General features: G+C 44.9%; 1 protein-coding gene across 1 annotated transcript in view; it reads left to right on the forward strand.

The window, feature by feature from the left end:
• LOC133923111 (phosphatidylinositol/phosphatidylcholine transfer protein SFH6-like) overlaps positions 1–17,821 on the forward strand; it is a 29,705-nt gene extending 11,884 nt beyond the window's left edge. Inside the window, exon 8 of the mRNA XM_062368556.1 lies at positions 17,673–17,821. Coding sequence (XP_062224540.1) covers positions 17,673–17,783 — 111 coding nt within the window. The 3' untranslated portion in view covers positions 17,784–17,821. The remainder of the gene's footprint in view (positions 1–17,672) is intronic.
• The last annotated feature ends 3,665 nt before the right edge of the window (positions 17,822–21,486 follow it).

The following is a 21,486-nucleotide window of genomic DNA, read 5'->3' on the forward strand; positions in this document are numbered from 1 at the left end:
ATACTCACGTTTGAATATTCTTATCAATGAGATAAATGGGCTAAGTTTGACGTCAATTAGAGACAATCAAGTGGTGAGAAGAATACTTCAAGCTCTTCTTTCAAAATATAAGTTGATTGTGCCTATCATCTACGACAACAACAACATTAGCACGATGACTCCAAGCCAAGTTCTCCTCAACATTACCGCATATGAGATGACCATGAACATGAAGGTTCAAGGTTCATTATCATCCGACACCAAGAATCTTGTCCTAACAAGCAAGCAAGCTCCTTGCGCACACATGAAAGAGAAGATAAGAAGGCAAGAGTAAGAGCAAGAGTCAAGATCAAGCGAAGATGATGGTGATGAAGATGAAGAAAGCGATGAAGAAGATAAGAAAAACACCTCAGCTGATTTAGAAATGGATCCCAAGATCGCCAATACCATCTCAAGATTGGAGAAGGACCTTAAGATGATCAACGCCAAGATTAATCTTCTAATTTACATTGAAGACTTGGTCAACGAAATTGATCATATCAAGAAGAGAAGAAAACCAAGAACAAGAGAGAGACAATAGAAAGAGGCAAAGTATTTGCAAGCATAGGAAGATGGATGAGTAAAGATGAAGATTGAAGCTCAAGTGATGAGAGCTTCACCATCCACTCCTCCAAGAGAAGCTCCCCCTCAAGGTCGTCATCACGTAAGTAGTCATCTTACAAGTGCCTTATTGCCAAAGGTATGAAAAGTATGTAAGTGATGATAAATTCGATGAGAATTCACTCTCTCAAGAAGAACTTCTTGAATTGATCAATGAGCAACAAAGGGACTTAAAAAACAAGCTAAAGAACTTTGTCGAATATCTAAATATGGGGTATATACGCATAAGAAATACACTATATATGGACAGTGTATACCATGCACATGTGTAACAACTTCAGATACTATGGAAAGAGAGTATCTAGAATACTCGAAAATCTAGAAGACGTATACTAGGAAGGTCTCGATTGCTTGCCCAACTCGAGAACGACTAATATCCAAGTCGAATTTATCTGCTTTGTCTTGGTCAACAACATAGATGACTCCCTATCGACTATAGTTGGATATGAGACGGCATATCAGCCCTATATAAAGCGGGGACCCAAACCCCTAGAAAAAAAGAGGAAGAGAAAAACTGACACATCGGTAACTTGACGCAAGCACCAAGACCATAGGAAATACTCAGTGACTTCAGCTCTAAATTAGCTTAGATCCGATCTACTCCTTGTAATAGGTCTAGCTATATTGCCTATAATTGAGAGAATACACATGCATCATCATCCATATAGGACGTAGGGTATTACTCTAACCGGGGGCTCGAACTTGTCTACATCATGTGTCTCGCTTCATGTTCAATCCCTGATCTCGAAAGGTATCCTAGTCAATTATTGACATATTATCAGGAATTAACCTTCAACAGTTTGTGTGCCAGGTAGGGGCCTTCTTCTACTTTTAAGAATTGATCATGTCTTGAGTTCACATACACGCTGGTTTCTCTGACGATGGTTTCTATGACCACTTCGAGTAAGCGGAAGCCATCTACTTATCGCCTCCTACCGAATCTGAGATCCTCTTCGGAGCTATGGTTTTCCGCTTGGATAATCAAGGTGGACTGATCCATATTGGTATTCTCGAGTCTAGCCCATTGGACGCATACCGTGAGGTGGGATATCTTGACTAGGATCTCAAGGAGACTAATGTTCTCCAATGCATATTCACCGATAGCGAGGACAAAGATTAGGAGAGTGGAAACAACAACTCGGTCAATAGCTAGAGTAGCCGAATGGACCAATTTGTGTTCATGGCACGAGGAGTCAGAACTCCACCGACAACCCTATGGTGGTAGATCAAAACACCGTAGAGAACAATGGTACCGTGATTCCTACGATCCAACCAGTGGTAGCTGCTACCCATGGTACCGGTGTCGTTGGAGATATACCACCAGGAACGTTTGTGGCTGGTGCACAGTTAGCTCCTAATACTATTCATCATCAATGAACCACAGAAGGTTAGGTGCCCTCTAGTCTTCAAGGACGACTTCCGGTGGGTACCCCTCCACCACCACTAGTCCCGAGATCAAGGAATAGATACTCTCAGGACAACTGTCACGAGGCTTCAGCGACGTAGCCACAGCCAAGCCTCGGTAGTAGTGTCTTCAGTACTCCAAAGGCTATTGTCCAGGGTGCTCATATGATTCTAAGATCCTTCCCCACATTGGATCTGGCGAATCCTTGAACCCCAATGCTCAATCAAGTGAAGACTTTACTCGATGCAGCTCAGATCCAGGCTACTCGATTAAACTACCCTGGCAGTTCTAGGCCCTCAATTCAGCAAGGTGCCAGTTTGAGGAGCCACGGACGCAGACATCCCTGAGTCAAAGAATCATAGATGGGAAGATCGAGTGGTCAGGGTTGTCCTACGGGCAAGGCTATAACATCCCTATTCATAGGTGCAGGAACCAGGAAGACATGAGAAACCGTATCCCTCACGATTGGCATGATCTACGGAGAGTGATAAACAATCGTCATGAGGAATATCGTGAGGATGATCGACGCTATAATGAGCGCAGATCTCCTGGACAGGAGGATCAACATGACTCCCATGTTCGAAGGAACAGGTGTTCTTCATCCTCCGCCTCCTGAAGAGTTTGATCGGGGTTGCGAAGCTTTCGCACCTGAGCTTCGATCGATACGATGGCGAGAGAAGTTCAAAGCAGGTCCGATCCAAAAATACGATGGAAAGCTCAATTCTAATGAGTGGTTGCAGACCTATATCGATGCTATTCAAGTGGCTGGCGATGACAACAAGGTGATGAACAACTATCTGTTGATCGCGATGGGCCAGCACAGTCTTGGCTATTGAACTTGCCACCCAACTCGATCCGATCGTGGGTTGAGCTGAAGGCTCGGTTCATCCCCAACTTCTAGGGCATGTTTGAGCATCTAGGAACTAGGGCTAGCAATTGGACCCATGAGTTTGGGTACCCATGGGTTTCAGACCCGATGGTTCTGGGTTCATGTTGCAATTTTTGCCCATGGGTCTAGCGGGTTGTGTTGTAATTTTCAACCATGGGTGCCCATGGGTCGCCCGATAGATATCACCATGTCACAAGCTCACATCCACTCACGTGTTCATGTCTCCTAGAGTCCTAGTCTTGATTGCTGCACTCCTGGCTACCACCACACTCATGCATCCTAGCCATATCACACTCACGCACCTCGTCCTCGGAGACCCCACCCTGTCCGCTGCCACTACCCCACCCTGCCCTACCCCTCCCTAATGTCGACCCGTCCCATCCTGCCTCTGCCTCACCCGACCACGTCAGCCTATTGCCACCGCTCTGTTGCCGCCTCGCACCACACCACCCCCACCCCAGCACCACCTTGCTGGCCTGCTGCCATCACTCTGTCACTGCCTCACCCCGCCCCTGTGCTGCCCTGCCTCGCTCGGCTATGCTGGCCCATTGCTGCCGCTCTATCGTCGACTTGACCTAGCCTACCCCACCCTGACGCCACCCTACCTCACCCCGCATTGTCGTCGTGATCACCACGCTAGTGGCAGCTGCACCTTTGTGTTTGTGAACATGCCTCACGGTGGAGGCTGGTAGAGCGCCGTGCGTAGTGTGGATCTATGGCTTAGGCTTCTTGGGTGCCTCTTCAGGAATGGCACCGCAACGGCCGGTCACAGCGATGGTGTGGTCGGCCCCAACACCACCACATCAATGTCCATGTTGACTACCCTACTCGCCTGCGACCGCATGTGGATGAGAAACAGCACGGGCATCTTGCCGCATCTTGCCCTGCCCTATCCTCTCCTCGCCCGATGGGCGCCCGAAACCCAACGGGCAACCGACGGGTTTGGGTTCAGGTTTTGATTTTAGCCTGTTTGAGCATTCAAGTTCGGGTCAGGTTATGGCTAGCGGGTTTTGGGCTGGGTATGGTTTTGCTTGATCCGGACCCAACCTGACCCATTGTCAGCCCTACTAGGAATGGAGAACGATTTTCATCAGCTGAACCAGGGCAAAGACGAATATCTTCAAGACTTCATCTGCAGGTTCAGCATGAGGCGCAACATGATCCTGGACATCTCCAATGAATCAGTCATCATCGCCTTTAAGCGAGGCGTCAAGGACATAGATCTAGTCGGCAAGTTAGCTACTAGAAAGATCCAAACGATCAAAGAGCTCTTTGAATTGACTGACAAGTCTGCAAAGTGTGTTGAAGCTTAAGCACATGCCAAGAACCCTCAGCCGGACAAGCACAATCCTGAGTCCTCGAAGAACGGGGGGAAGAAGAATAAACATGGTGACAAGCATAAAGGTCCTGACACGACTGTAGATGCGGTCGATAGGAGCAAATTGCATAACACCGAGGATAACAAAGGCCTGAGCTGAGGTGGTGGAAAGTGGTGTTCTGTCCATCGGACCAACCAGCACGACTTTGACGAATGCCACATCATTAAAAGGAAGTTCGATGCTAAGCTCAAGGCCGCTGTTGTTGAGTATCACAGCAAACAAGCCAAGCCGAATGCTAAAGATGATGAACCTGAATTTCATAAGGCCGATTAGAGCTTGGCACACATCTTCGAAGGATCTACCGCGTATGAGTCCAAGAGACAGTACGAAGCGGTCGAGAGAGAGGTCAACTTGGCTCTAACAAGACCAACTCGATACCTCAAGTGGTCGTCTCGATCACCTTTAACTAAGTTGACCACCCAGCTGCAGTTCCACACCCTGGTCGATACCCGGTCGTGGTCTAGCCTACTATCCTTAACATCAAGATACATCAAATATTGGTTGATGGGGGTATTTTGCTTAATCTCATCTTTGATAAGACGTTAGACAAGATGGGAATTTAAAGGTTGGAGCTCAAGGCAGGAACTGAGCCTTTTCATGATATAACCCAAATTCATCCAATATACCCTTTGGCTAGCTCGAGCTACCAACCACATTCAGAGAGCCTCACAACTTCTGTACAGAGAAGTTAACATTTGATGTGGCGGACTTTAAAATAGCTTACAGTGTGATTCCAGGTCACCAATTGCTGGGTAAGTTCATGGTCGTGGTGCACTACGTGTATCAAACACTCAAGATTCTAGGCCCTAAAGGGGCCATAAATATCAAAGGGGATCAGTGTGCAATGGTCAAATGCGATAAGCAGAGTTTGGATATGGTCAAGCACTTTTGTCGGATGACAACTACTTCAAAAGGTGCAGAGTCTAAGCACCAGAAGCATCAAGCCATCGTTGAGGTTAAGGACTCCAAGCTTGTTAATTTTGCTAGCACTTCCAAGTCCAACGAGGCCACCAAAGGAGATTACAATGATGGTGCCAAGGACAAGAAGTATGGTGGTGGTGTCAAGGCAATACCCCTCGACCCGTCTGAATCAGCTAAGATGATCAAGATAGAGGTTGAACTTAATCCTAAATAGGAACTCGAGTTCATCACTTTCCTCTGGGTGAACCAAGATGTGTTTGCATGGCAATCGTCCGATATGTTTGAGCTCCCTAGGGAGGTGATTGAGCATTGACTAGCTGTGAAACCCGATGCCAAACTTGTGGTGCAGAAACAAAGATTTGCAGAGGATAGGAAGCAAGCTATCCAGGAGGAGGTCACCAAACTCTTAAAGGCAGGCTTCATTCGAGAGGTTCATCATCCTACGTGGCTTGCAAATCCTATCCTCGTGAAGAAACCTAATGGTAGGTGGAGAATATGTGTCGACTTTACCGACCTCAACAAAGCCTGTCCCAAAGACCCTTTTCCTCTTACTTACATCGACCAGATCATCGACTCTACAGTGGGTTATGCATTGCTGTGTTTCCTAAATGCCTATTCGTGGTATCACCAAATTAGCATGGGAGTAGAGGATGAGGAGAAAACTGCTTTTGTTACTCCCTTGGTGTATTTTGTTATGTAAAGATGCCTTTCGGTTTGAAGAATGTTGGTTCTACTTACCAATAATGTACTCAAAACTGCTTACAGCCCCAGATCAAGCGCAACGTTGAAGCTTATGTTGATGATATTGTAGTCAAGTCTAGAACCGAAGGGCATTGATTAACAACCACAAGGAGACATTTGACAACCTCAGGAAGTATTATATGATGCTTAATCCGAAGAAGTGCTCGTTCGGTGTTCTGTCCAACAAGCTTCTCAAATTCCTAGTGTCAAGTCGGAGCATCGAGGCCAATCCACATAAAATTGAGGCACTCAACCAAATGCAGTCACCTCGAACATTGAAAGAAGTTAAAAATTGACGGGATGCATAGCAGCCCCTAGTCTATTCATCTCCAGGATGGGCAAATGAGGGATTCGTTTCTTCAAGTTGCTAAAGAAACACGACTGGTACGAGTGGACAGAAGAAGCGAAGAACGCCTTCCAGGATCTAAAAAGAAGTTGCTATATGCAGTCTTGATGTCTTCATAGAAGCTACGACACTATTCTAGGCACACAAGGTCACTATTGTGACAACATATCCGCTGAGGGATATCATACGCAACATGCAGGCTACTGGATGGATCACGCAATTGGCGGTCGACCTCAATGAGTTCGATGTACACTATGCATTGCGAACAAGTGTTAAGTTGGGAGTACTAGCGGAATTCATCGCCGAATGGACAAGCATTGATGATACAAATTCAAGTGTGACTGAGGACCACTGGACGCTCTTCTTTGATGGATCACTCACGCTTCAAGGTTCAGGGGCTGACATTGTACTTAAATTTCCAATAGGCGACAAACTCATATACGTTGTTCAATTAAATTTTAAAGCTTCCAACAATGTTGCAGAATATGAATGACTGGTAAACGGGCTCCACATAGCTTCAACACTTGGAATTAGGTGACTTCTCATGAAAGGGGACTCACATCTAGTCACAAACCAGGTGAAAAAAGAGTACTAGTGCTTGTACAACAACATGGTGGCTTATCTGAATGAGGTGCAACAGCTTGAGAAAAAGTTCAAAGGGCTAGAATTAATGCACATTAGAAGAAGTGATAACGCTAATGTGGATGAGCTTGCTAGACTCGCTTCTTCTCGAGCACCAGTGCCCATGGGAGTCTTTATTGATAAACTCCTCAAACCATTTGTCCTGATAGTTCAGCGAACAAATGCAGCCCAACTCAACCAGTAGTCTGGTCAAGTCAACGAGGCAAAACCTGCAGACATAATAGATGTACTACTCGAACGCGAACCAACTTAGATGACTTTATAACAAGCCTATCTCGAAGGTTGAGACATCCCTGACGATGATACATCTGTAGAGAAAATTGCTCGTAAGTCCAAGCTCTATGCTTTGGTAGACGGCAAGCTCTACCGAAAGGGGAGTAATAGCATCTTGATGAAGTATATCACTCAGGAAGAGGGCAATAAAATATTGCTCGATATCCATGGAGGCATGTGTGGTAATCATGCATCTTACCACACATTGATCGGAAAAGCTTTCTGCTAGGGATTCTATTGGCCGACTACCCTCCAGGATGCTTTCAAGCTAGTCAAAAAGTGAGAAAGCTGTCAATTTTTTAGAAGGCAAACCACTCAACTAGCCCAAACTCTGCAAACAATTCATCTTTGTTGGCCTTTCTCTGTCTAGGACTTGGATATCCTAGGACCATTTAAGGGCCCAATGTGGTTATAAGTTACTATTCATGACTATCAACATGTTCACTAAGTGGATCAAGTCCGAACCCGTAGGGAAGATAACCATAGAAGCGGCTAAGAAGTTCACGAGGAGCATAATTACTTGATTCGGAATTTTGCATCGGATAATTATAGACAATGGTAGCCAGTTAAAAAGTGGGACTTTTATCGTGTTCTATTAAGAATTAGGCATCAAAACTTATTTTGCTTTAGTAGCTAACCCTTAAAGTAACAGTCAGGTTGAGCACACCAATGGTATAGTCTTGCAGGGTATCAAAACTCAGCTTTTTGACAAGCTAAAGGCCTACTCGAGATGATGGGTGAAGGAGCTTCCCTCGGTACTATGGTCCATTCGCACTTCGACTAATAGGTCCACTAGTGAAACTCCTTTCTTCTTAGTCTAAGGAGCAGAAGCAGTGCTCCCGATAGAATTGAAGTATGGATCGCCTCAAGTGGAAAGTTACTCAGAAGAAGGGCAAGAACAATCAAGAGCGAATGATACCAATTTACTCGAGGAGTATCGTAATCGAGCATCCATTCGAGCGGCTAAGTATTAACAAGCATTGCTTAGATATCACAGTCCAAAAGTCCAGCCCAAGAAACTCACTGTTAGGGACCTTGTTTTACGAATGGTGCAGAAACAAGCTTAGTGCCATAAGTTATCACCAAAGTGGGAATGACCCTATATAGTAGTCAAACTAACACGACCTGGATCAGTACGACTATCTACTCCAAACGGTTCTATTCATAGATAAGGTAAGTCAAAGGTCTGATCAAACTTACTATCATGTTACATATTATTAACAAAAAGGATTTTGCCTAGCTCTCGTGCATAGTGAAGATCCACCATCTCCAAGAGTTCAGAAGTATGTGGACCCCTACTTGTCCTCCAACGAGTCGAGGAATCTCTTCTATTCCTATGCGGAGTGGCAGCTAATCGCCCCGGGATCGGCCATCAACCAGTGTAAGGACCAGGGAAGGTGGCTTAGGTGAAGACCCTATTGGAGCTATTGATCGGTGCTAACGATGCTGAGTAACCCTCCATAGGATGCGAAGGCGATCTAGCGGTTGTCGACGGAGAAGACAACCGCACTTTCTTCACCACCAGAGGCTCAAGGGCTCCATCGCCAAAGACCTCATTGGCAACCCAGTCGATGATCTCATCAAGATCACCACCATCTTCATTCCCCTCTGGCATGGCTCGCGCCGTCGACTTCTGTGCCGCTCATTTCGTGGCATCGGCATCTAGGAAATGTCAGAGGTGGTGGGTGAAGGGCCAATGACCTCAGATAGACATTCTATTCCTTCTCCTCTCAGGCTTTTCAATCAATTACTCCTTGTCGGAGAAAACAATGATGACACCGTCTGGAACCATGGAGAGAGGCCTTGGGGCTAGAGGTCTTACTCCCCCTATTTCTGAACATGGCTCAGGAGATGACGATGGAGTGGAAGCCATGGTTTCAAGCTCTACGAGTTTCAACTGGGCAATGGGTAGGGAGAAAATGAAGGGGACGAGATGAAAATGGACAACCCCGGATGTACCTATTTATAGATGGGAAAATGGGTCATATTGCGGAAACAGCATCATCAAGATCCGATAGTGCCAGGCATGATGACGAGGCCACCTTGGTCACGCGGCGTGTTGGGCTGAAGTCGAGGCGCTGCTGGGACATTATGACTTGTCTAATCTTTACAAAGAGGGTGTGGTGTCATTATGATATGTTAAAATCAAAGGTTGCAGTGAAAACGAGCACGAGCGAAAGTGGGTTTTTAATGCTCATCTGCTCGACTGTTCGATTTTCACTCAATGACCATAACATAATTGTTGTCGTATGCCCAGGGGCTTATACTCTCGAGCACATGGTCAAGAAGAATGAGTTGATGCTTATGCTCTACTCTCTACTCGATCCGGTCATCAAGTAGAGTCTCGGGAGCTACATCATGTATTTTTTATACTTATACTTCACTCTCTATTTAACTATCACATTAACCAGAGAGCCAGGAGTTACATCGTTTGATGACAGTGCTTATGCTCCACTTGCTACTCGAACTTAGTTATTGAGTGAAGAGTCAGGGGCCACATTAGGTATATTATGATGCTACAACTCTACTCTCTATCTTGATTATCACATCAAACATGGAGTCGGGGACCACTATGCGTACTTTTGATGCTACAGCTTTACTCCCCACTCAATTCAGTCATCAAGTAGAGAGTCGAGAGATATTTCGCATACTTTCGATGGTGCAGGTATGTTGTTTCTTGCTCTCTGATTGAGTATATTTTCCTCCTCGACTAGATAATATGAGAAATCATCTCGGCGCCTGGCCCCACCTCCTCCTTGAGAGGCCATGTTGCGCACGAGAGCCTCGAGGAGCGTCGTTTGAGCTTGACGGATTTGCTCGATTTGCATTAGGACATCCGCCATGCTCGGTGGTGGAGGTGGCGGAGGGTTGTTCTCATTAGAACCCTCGGGAAGATCTCCCAAACTGCCACGGGTTCTCATCCTGTTGTGGCGATGAGAAGAAAGATATGTGAAAGGTTAAATTCTGACATAGGTGAAAGATCAAACTCCAACTAATGCTACCTTACTATGTCGGATCTCACTTACTTAGACCCGTATATTATATACTACTGAAGATGCATGTTCAAAAGTATGATACAACATGAGCAATGAAACATGAAAGCATGCTTGCTCCCGAACTACACATATCCTTCTCAAATGCATCTCATCCCATCAAGCACCACAACTACACACGTTATACTTAGGGGTATGATATAATAGGTTCATACATATTGGCAAGAAGATGCACAAAAGAAATTTTAGTGAGCTGCTTAGTGAAGTTAACCACTTACTAAACAACGTTCCAATCATGTTTATGCAACTTCATTAAACCAAGCTCTGATACCATACTGTGGGGAACCGTCTAAATTATATTCTAAATAATCACCAGGAAGATTATTATTCATAATCACAACCTCGATGATTAAACAAAATATCATCCCGGTAGTCCCGACACGTGTTTTGTGCCAAAGATCGAAACACATGCCTTCCAATGATTAGCATCACAACATAGCTTAAGAAAGAGCAAGTAATTAACATTTATATTACAAGTCTTTAGCATGCAACTATTTCCAATAATTTACAATAAAAGGTAACAACAACTACGCAGCAAAAACATAAACCTATACAACAAAAGAGAGTGGAGCCACATGCCCTTAGGCTCCACTCCAAAAGCACGACCTCCGAGAGTAGGATGCACTACTCTTGCCCGCCACCCTGATCGGCAGGCACGAAGTAGCCAAACACCAGCTCTTCCTCACTAGCAGCACCTAAAAACGTAGGTATGAGTACGAAGGAACTCGCAAGACTTAAACCATATAGATCACATATACATAGCTCGACTCCAAGGACTATGCATTGAGCCATTAGCAAGGAAAAGCCACAAGGTTAAGTTAAACATAAGCCGTAAACAACCTAGACATATATGTATGAGCAACAACAAACTTAACCAACAATAACATAACTCCAACCTGCCAAAACCAACTGAACATAAATAAAAGGAACCATTATGAACATACATGTAACAAAGATCAACTCAACCATCTCCCACATATCCAACCATCAACCACAAGCGAAAACTCTATGACCGATATATATGGATAGAAGCATGCTCGGCACGGCATTTCGAAATATTTTTACACCCTGCAGGGGATACTCCTGGACCCACACGACTTGAGGACCAAACGGTTTGCATGACCACACAGATCCATACAAGGGGGGTACTCATGTCAACCTTTCCCAATAAGCCCCGATCATTGAAACATGCATCGCTCGGCGCGGCGGTACTAAAACTACTCCCGGAGCAAACTAGTACTACTACAAGCCCGCCCGCTCACACCGTCGATGTTCAGGCCTCAAATGACCACAGCTACAAAGGTATTCAGCTCACCTTACCATTAGATCGGCATGTGGTGAGTATGATAAGTGCTAAAGCCAACAACACCGATGATCGGTGCTTAAACGACACAAATGGTCTACGATGTCCAGTTTCCTCTCTTGATCTACCCAGGGGAACTCCACATCCGGGCATGATAAACACCTCCTAGCACCGCCAACGTCTCGTCTCATACTCACCACTCATACAACCATTATCAACAACCCATATCCACTATTGTGATCAATACGAAAGTAAGTAACGCCTATGCTCACGAACGATGAAACAATTCACCGCTCGACTTCTATCAAATGACCTATGTATAATTATAGTTTATCAATTTTAGACTTCATTTAATTGAACGAAGGTGCAATATGCTTAGTTGCTTCCCTTCCTGCTCAGGTGGCTCCCTATAATTATCCACGTAACACTCGCAGAAATATGGAAGATTGGAGTCATCTTCAACTGCAACCACGCCACGCTTCGGCTCCTTGTTCACTAAACAAGAACGCATGCAATGATGAGCATGAATGAATGCAACAAGGTATGCCACAATGCTTAAAAACATGCCGAAAGTATAAGACATGCGAATCAATGCAACTCTAAATGATCTAAATGAAATCTGAAATATGACAGCCATCCGGAGTATCCGAATTGGTTCGGAGTATCCGGGTTTGGACCCTTCGGGTGAACCTCTAGAAGAGGTGCTCGGTTACTACCGTTTTGCTTGTCTGACCTGGAGTATCCGGGTGAATCCAGAATATCCGGGTTTCGGAGCTTTCGGGCCATCCTCTGGTGAAGGTATTCGGTTAGCCACTATTCTAACTTAACCCAGAACCTCTGGGCTGGTCCGGACTATCCAGGATGTGCCGAACACTCAGGGTGAGGCTCCAGGAGAGGCTCTCAGTTATTCAATAACGCAATTACCCGGAGTCTCCGGGCTTACCCGGATTATCCGGGTGATACAGACTTGGGTTCTTCACAACTTTTCCCTCGGATGATTCGACATACTTTACAAATCTGTGCTACACAAACTTGTATGTGCCCCATCCAAAGGATTCTAAACTAATCTCGCACCCTAAACCCTAACCAATTTTGAACACAAATTGACGGACAATTTCTACTGAACCTGGAGTATCCGGGTGAGGCCAGAATATTCGGGTTAGCCCAGAAAAGCAGTTCTCAAGTGGATTTTTTGTCTATTCGAGTTGTGATCTTTTCCAAACCTAAAGGGAACATGTTAGGAGTAGTTCAAGGGTCCTGAAACTTACTCATCCACTAGCAACACGACTCTAGAACTCATTTTCGACCAAAACTCTGTTTTTGCTCCAAAAAGCTCAAGAACGTTTTAAGAACTTCAAGAACTACTTGATTCTTCCACAAAAACAAAAATGGATTGGATAGATGAGTAACTCATGAGCTAGAAATGCAATGGTACCACATGCATACCTTGGCTTTGCTTCTAGAGTGCGGATTCGAGGGAGGAGTGAGAGAGAGCTTGAGAGAGGGGGGGGGGGCTGAGTGAACTGCAGCAGCTATGCTGCTCAAGTGAGGGCGTGGGGAGTGAGGGAGGACAGAGAGGGAGCAGGTGGTGCTACCCCATTTGGTGGTTGGGATGGTGGGGCCACTTGTGGGGCCCACATGTTAGAGAAAGGAGGTATTTCAATGCGATTTCTATTCTTTTCTCTCCTAATTTTCTTTCTCTTATCTGAATGACTTTAAATAAATTGCTCTAGAGTTACAAAGCAAAGTCACGTAAAATTAAACATCATGCTTAAGAAGCATAATTATGCTTAATTATGTGATTACGGTTTTGGGACGTGACAATGATGAACAACTATACCTAATAAGGCATAACAGAACAAGAGATTGTCAGACATCTCACGCTAACAGCTAATAAGGTTCTTAGGTTCTAGTCGTCTATGTGTGTTCTCTGTCGAGTTCATATTCACAACGCTGGTCAAAGTGCAAGCCGATAAAAATTTGCAGAAGATTATCATGTTATTCTTGTTTCTAGTCTTATACTAGTCTTTTTCTCATTATTATGGTTGCTTCGAGTGGTTACTCAAAGGCCAATGCATCTAATCATCTATCTAGTTGAGTTTTTAGGTGTCAATAGATATTCAATCAACAAGTCTTGATAATGGTTATAGCACATATTAATCGATAGGCAAAATGTCAGCAACATTCTTACAACCATTAGACAAAAGACTATCAAGAAGCCTATTACTCGACTAAGGGGAAAGCTTCAATGATATTCATCTATAAGAATGCCACTTAAAATTCCCTCAAGGGATTTTATGGTTCTAGAAATTTTGTCATGGCAGGAAACTTCAAGCACATCATAATCATCCCTGCCATAAGTTGAGTTCACTCGGTGGAAGCTAAGAATTTGGTCAGGGTTGGTAACTCTGGGAACTGATGACACAACTTCAGATGTCATGCCCAGTAGAATTGATTTTTCCTTCGGCCAAGGAACAGCCTCCCATTCTAGTGGTTCTCAAATGTTATCGCTGAATGCGTGAAGGGAAACTAGCATCAAGGCATTGTGTTCAATTGGATCGTCAATCTGGTCAGCAGTATTTAGGAAAAACACGCGAATCTCTACTAGAAGCAGTCAAGAACCTCCCAGAATAGGTTGCCAGATCTTGAACTCGGGCATCGACTACTCCAATACTGCCACGACTCCCAACGGATCTCCTGAGGTAATTCCATCCAGAAAATCCGCAATGCACCACCAGAACTTGTTATTAGAAATCTAAAACCACCGTGAAGGTTTGTCGATGAGACAAACATGCACTCCCTTTATCATTTCAATATGGAAGCTTGTGTAAGTAGGTTGAGGGCAGGAGTAAGGAAGAATTGCTATAGTTCAGGTTTGTACAGATAAATAGCCAAAAAGTTATTGACTTTTTGGTAACCACCCCCGTCTCTGTGGCACCTTGACCGGCGTCAAAGGCGGGATGATGGCGTTGCGTGAATCTCTGCACACACATCTGCATGCATTAAATGCTCATATACCCAACGTTTCAAATTTTGGAAATCTTTTTAACTCTACTCATAGACGGATGTCGAGAAGTCAAATTGTCCAAGCCTTTCTTGAGTCTTGAATGCGGATAACAACAGGGTGCTCGACCCAAAAGCATTTCTACTCAACACTCGGAATAGAGCATATTCTTACTCGATTCTTTCGACTATGAGTTTGATCTACCTTACTCGACAAAGCTCAGACTTGGTGGTACTCGAGTAGTCACTTGCGAAAATCCTCCCTGCTGAGTAGAGTTAGAGGGCTACTATTGAATATCTAAATATGGGGTATATACGCAAGTACACTATATATGGACAGGGTATACCATGCACATGCATAACAACTCCGGATACTACGAAACCGAATCTGCGGTACCTGGTACACTCGAAAATCTAGAAGATGTATATTAGGAAGGTCTCAATTGGTTGCCTAACTCGAGAATGACTGGTATCCAAGTCAGATTCATCTGCTTTGTCTTGGTGGACAAGATAGAGGACTCCCTATTGATTACGGGTGGATAGGAGGCGACATATCAGCCCTATATAAATCAGGGACCCAAACACCTAGAAAAAAAGAGGAAGAGAAAAACTGACATATCGGCAACTCGACTCAAGCACCAAGACCATAGGAAATACTTGGCGACTTCAACTCTAGATTAGCTTAGATCCGACCCGCTTCTTATAATAGGTCTAGCCACATTGCTTATACTTGAGAGAATACATATATATCATCATCCATACAGAACACAGGGTATTACTCCAACCTGGGGCCCAAACTTGTCAACATAGTGTGTCTCACTTCGTGTTAAATCCCAGACAATTATGGACATATTGTTAGGAACTAATCTTCGACAAACTTAAAAATTCAATGCTATTAATGACATTCTTGCTTCATTTGTTTCTAGTTATAAATAATTACTAAGAAAAATTGAATTGCTAAACAAAGAGAATGAAAAGCTTAAGGCAAAACTTGAGAACATTGAATCTCAACCTAAGGTCCCTTTAAAGCATTATATCTCTCTCTTTAATTCCAATCCTAAAGTAGATGCTTCAATTTCTTATGATGATTTGATTGATCTATGCAGCTCACTGTTTTTCAATGAGACGTGTGTTGAGAATGTTGTTGTAGAATCATGTAATGATCTCATTACACAAGAGAATGATTAGCTCAAGTAAGAAGTGGAGAAGCAAAAGAAGGATTTATCAAGATTGAGGGAAAAGAATCATGTCCAACCTTCTCAAGATAATCGTGACAATATGGTGAACAAGCTTACGGAGGGGTCTACTGTAACACCCTAATTTTTCTAATTCCAAATTGCTCTCAATATTTGTTAAAGTTCAAATGAGTTTAAATATTTTATTTTAAAAAGAGAAGAAAACCCTATTTTATATGAAAGAAAAAGAAAATGACATAGGATATAAGTGAATCTTGCATTCATGCTGAATTAGGCAAATAAGATTTTTATTTGATTTTTGATGAATTTATTTGAAGAGTTTTTGCCTGGATTTTGAATTTGAATTTGGATTTGAATTCATAGGAAAAAGAAAAAAAATAAAATCCCTTGTGGGCTGTCTTTTCTCTTTTTGGCCCGTTTTTCCCTCGGCTTCGGCCCAGCCGTCGCTGGTTTCTCCTCCCACCTGGGCCGCCTGCCTCGGCCCATCTCCGCGCGCCATCCCCGCGCGCCGAACCGCCCACCCGAGTCGCTGACATGCGGGTCCCGCATGTCAGGACCTTCTTCCTCCTTCAGTCGGACTCCGACTCAGAGACGGGAATGCGCCGGCCGCCGATTTCCGTTTGAATCCGAGGCCAAACCGAACCCGAGAGCTTCTAGAGAGATGCCAAATCAAACCCCTGGGATCCCCTCTATCTCTAGCCGGCCTTATCTCTAAGGAAATCGCGGATTTGAGCTCGGATGCATCTCCCCGCCGCCGTGTCCGAGTTGATCTCACTGCGCCGTCGCCCTGGACACCCCGAGCTGCCTATATAAGCAGAGACTCCCTCCCCGAACGCATCTCAACCAGAGTTCGCCAAAACCCGAGCCTTAGACGCCGAGTTCAGAGCTCGCCGCGCTGCCCTCGCCACCGCTTTGACCGAGCTCGCCGACACGCCGCTCCAGAGCATTGCAGCACATCCCGAGCCCACCATCGCGAGTGCCTGCCACCACATAAGCTTTTCCCGCCGTCGATTTGATCTCGGCGCCGCCGGAGAGCCTTCTCCGACGAGCTCCCGAAGCAGCCGCCGCCCCCTTCCGTCGCCGACCACCTTCCCGTGACGCGCCGCCTCCGGTAAGCCCCAAAACGAGATCGCCGTTCCCTCCTGATACTTTTCCGCCGCTTGTCGTCGTGATCCGAGGCCGGCGACGAGGTTTGCGCTTGTCTCCGGTGAGACGCCACCGTGCCCGAGCTCGGCTCCGCCGAAGAACACCCTGCCGACCGCCTAAACCTTCCCCAGCCATAGGATCCGAAGCCCTCGGCCCAGATTAGATCTGTTCTTACCCCTTCGGTCAACCAATCAGAAGCTGCCACATGTTGCTACTTAACCCAGTCAGCAGCCATGCCATGTCACCCATCCACCTCAGCCGCCACCTCAACCTTTCTGCTGATGTGTCACCCCTGTCACCATGCCACGTCAGCCTGAGCTACCCAGTCAGTAATTCAAACCTTTTTCAGTATAAAAATAAATCTGATAATTCCTTTAATTGGTAATTTTGCAATTTAGCCCCTGAACTTTTCTGAAATAACAAAAAGAGCCCTGTCTTTTTACAGTTAGGTCCCTATACTTTTTCATAATTACATTTCGGTCCCTCCATTTTTACAAAAAGGTCCCTGGACTTTCTGATAATTCAATTTAAGTCCTTTTCTTTTTCCAGGTTTAACCCTAGACTTGTTTTAACCCTAACTTTTCCATCATAACTCCGATTTAAGCGATTCTTGCGTCGATGGATTCGTTTTTCAGTGCTCTTTCTTTTTAGCCAGTTTTTATCTCATTGTTCTTTTGTTTTGTGCTCTGTTCTTAGTGTATCTTGTTTGTTTGTTTACCGATAATTGTGCGATTAGCCGATAACGTCCCGGATCAATTTGAAGAACATCAAGACCAGGAGCAAGAATACACTGAGCAGCAGCAAGGAGAAGGCAAGTGTCCTTGATCATATTGAACCTATATTTTAAATGTTTTGTTTTACAAAACTGCATGCAATGTCTGTCAATATGATGGGTAGTCATCTATGTTAGGGTTTTTCCCTAGATATTCCATTATCATCCCCTGGAACCTAGATGGTTTATGGTTAGGAGTCTTTTATGGGTAGATTGCTTAGCCTTGCTTTTGGGATATTGGGAAGTGTCATAATTTTGACTAATGAACATATGCAGTAATTATGGTTAATATGATAATGTTTTAGCAACATGGAACCTTAGGTCTTGAGCATAGGGATGTTGGTGATAGTTGTCATGGTTATGACGTTGGTTTAGTGTTTGCTCAAGTAACCTAAGTAAGGACCGGTTTGTGGAGTGACCACCCAAGAAGTAACGTACCAACCATGAGGTTGATATGGGTAAGGTGTGACATACTGATTAGAGTCTGTCTAGTGTGTGTTGGGTCAGCACAAAAGGGGGCTTCTGGGTAGGAGCTTTGCTTGCGTAAAGCCTGGCGGTGAAACCTAGTGGGCAGACATGCACTGGATTAGCCTCTGGTTAGTGGAAAGTGTCATACAGTGATTCTTGGCGGCACACACTAGCGTGTGTTAAGTGTCTTGCAAACACGGCAACATGGAATTCACTGACTCGTGGGTAAAGTTGGACAACCTCTGCAGAGTGTAAAACTATTATAACAGTTGTGCTCACGGATATGAGAGACTTGGATCCTCACATGATTAGATGGTGGTTTGGTTTTGGTTCTGGTACAGGGAGTACTAGATGTTGTGGTTTTGGTCTTAGTATAGGGAGTACTAGACAGTTGTGGTATGCAGGGTGGGGAACCTTGTATGCTAAATGATGGATAGTTGGGTTACATTCACTTAATACAAGTCTAATGCTTTTGAGTCCAAATGTGTTTTCATTACTCGCATTTACGCAAATAATACATTATGTCAGCCTACTCTTGATATAAGCCTACATGTCATTGTTTTCCCACACTTGCTGAGTACATTATGTGCTCACCCTTGCTTTCTCCTACCAAAAACATATGCTGCTCAGTGGAAGACTTTAAGGATTTCCAAGACGACGACCTGGTGTTCTAAGGAGCGTATATTCCAGTCGGTGCCTGTGGAGTTTTGGTCGCCAATGCTTTCATTCCGCTGCCGTCGTTTAGATGTTGTCGTTTAGGTTAATTTTGAAGTTGCTTAGGTGAAGTATTTTATTGTAAGAGGTGAACGTTTAATTGAATAAAGTATTGCTTTTGTTATTTCACCTATGACGTCCTTATGTGTGTTAAACTTCCTGGGCACACATAAGCCGCACTTGGTTTTGGCCGTTAAAACCGAGTGTGACAGAGGTGGTATCAGAGCCATACTGACTGTAGGATCGCAAGCCTAGTTAGCATGGTCGTCCTAAGGAATTTCCTAGTCGTCTAAACCCATCCAAGCCTTTCCATAGTTCTCAAACTTGTCTCTTGCTATCCATAAGACTATTTCTTACATCCCATCTCTTCCTTTTTAGATGGTTCGCCAGCTACTTACTACCCGCAAGTCAACCAGAGGACGTCCACCTATTCTACCACGTGTGCTAACTGAAGAGGAGATTGATGACCCCACCTTCCGGAATATGGATCCCGTTCCTGACATTTATGAGAGTGATGGTCTTCATGCTGGACATCTTCCGCGCCTTCTTTGGGGGATACTTTCTGGACTTGGACATACTCAGAAGCCAGTCTACAGGGGAGTGAAGAAACTATACCCTGGATATGTGGAATGGAAGGTTGAAGTCGCTATCTATGACTACGAGCGAAGTCAAGACGAAGGTATGGAAGTTCGGAGAGTGGTGGGCACTCACTCAGCAATGGTCCCGAGAGCAACCTTCACCGCTGGAGTTCGAGATGCGGCTCGTCAAGCCATATCCCGTGTTCATGATCAATACAACAACAAGATGGACAACTCTCCGTATGCTTACTGTCAACGCAGAACTCGGGGAAGTGACGAACCGTTCGTGAAGAGCACCTTTGGAGAAAACCCCAAGCTACGAGAGCAAGTTGCCCTTACTGGCCTTGGAGGACGAGCTCAACTGTGCTTTATGGGAGTTGGGAGAAGTTCGCCAGCACCTTGCCTTTGTCTCCGCTTCCCTTGAGGATGAACAAGATGCAAATCAAGAGAAATCTGAAGATGACAAAAAAGACTTGTCTATCCACTCGCCCCCACACAAGAGGATCTGCTTCAACACCCCCGCCACCTCTGAGGATGGATCAGTTGATTCCTCCCCCTCAGAGTCCCGCACTAGAGAGGAGTCCCAGTAGTGTAGTCATTACATAGTAGTCTTTTCCTTATTAGAACCTAGCGTCGATGTAATCGTTAAGGGTAATATTAATGTTAGTGTGAGCTTTGTTATGGTGCTAAGTGTGCAAGTTGGAGTTTTTGCTTGAGTGCTGATGCGAGCTGTGGGATGCTTTGGCACTTTGTCCACAGACGCATCTTTATTTCCATATAATATAATATAGATGGGTTCCTTTAGTTAAACTTCTCCAGACTTGCTCATCTACTTCTGTTCCTTTCTTCAAACCTAACCAGATGGTTAACACAAGGAGGAGCATTAACACTCAAGAGGAGAACAACAACAACAAGAATCCACCCCCGCCCCCTTCATCAACCTTGGAGTAGCAGATGGCTATGCAAACTCAAATCTTGCAAGCTTTAGCTCAAACAATGGTGCATATGCAACAACAACAACCAAACCATGTTCCTCAACCACATCAACCATCAAGGCTTGGAGAATTCAAACGAACTCAACCCCCAGTCTTCAGTCATGCAGTGGAACCAATGGATGCAGATGATTGGCTGAAGGATATAGATAGGAACCTACACGTTGCACAGTGCAATGATAGGGAGATTGTTCTCTATGCCTCACATCAACTCACTGGTCAAGCCCTATTGGTGGGAAGCCTACTGCGCAGCACATGAAAACCCTGCATCTATCACATGGATGGAGTTCAAAGCTAGTTTCCGCACCCATCATATTTCCTCTGGAGATGTACGTCTGAAGAAGAAGGAGTTCATGAGTTTGAAGCAAGGACCCATGACTGTGAGGGAGTACCTGACCAAGTTTACTCAGTTATCCAGATACGCACCAAATGAAGTGGACACAGAGGAGAAGAAACAGGAACGTTTCCTGGAAGGCCTGAATGACGCCATAGAATATGCTTTGCTACCCCAGGAGTTTCCCAATTTCCAAGCATTGGTAAACAAAGCCCTAATGGTTGAGCACAAGCGCCGCCAACTGGAAGAGAAGAAGAGGAAGATGTCATTCCAAGGACAAGGAAGCAACAAACGATCCCGTGGAGCTACACAGATGTCTCCGCAAGGCCCCATGTTTCGTTCCAACGTTCAGTATCGGACTCAGACACAAAACTCCGTTCAGCGCTCCAACTATCAGACGCCCCGATCAACCCCACCGGCCACACCTCAAATCAAGAACAGCCCAGCAACCCCAGGCCCGAACAAAGGATGTTTCTATTGCGGAGAAGAAGGGCACTATGTGAATAAATGCCCTAAGAAGACGCAAGATTTGACCCGAACCAACAACACACCAAGGACAACTCCAACCCCAGCCCAGTCACGCAATGGAAGTCAGAACCCCAGCCAGAATAATCGTGGACAACAGAACTATGTGCATGGGAAGGTCAACCATGTCACAGCAGAAGAGGCTATTGATGCTTAAGATGTGGTGT

This window comes from Phragmites australis, chromosome 6 (genome assembly GCF_958298935.1).
Source record: "Phragmites australis chromosome 6, lpPhrAust1.1, whole genome shotgun sequence".
Classification (NCBI taxonomy): domain Eukaryota; kingdom Viridiplantae; phylum Streptophyta; class Magnoliopsida; order Poales; family Poaceae; genus Phragmites; species Phragmites australis.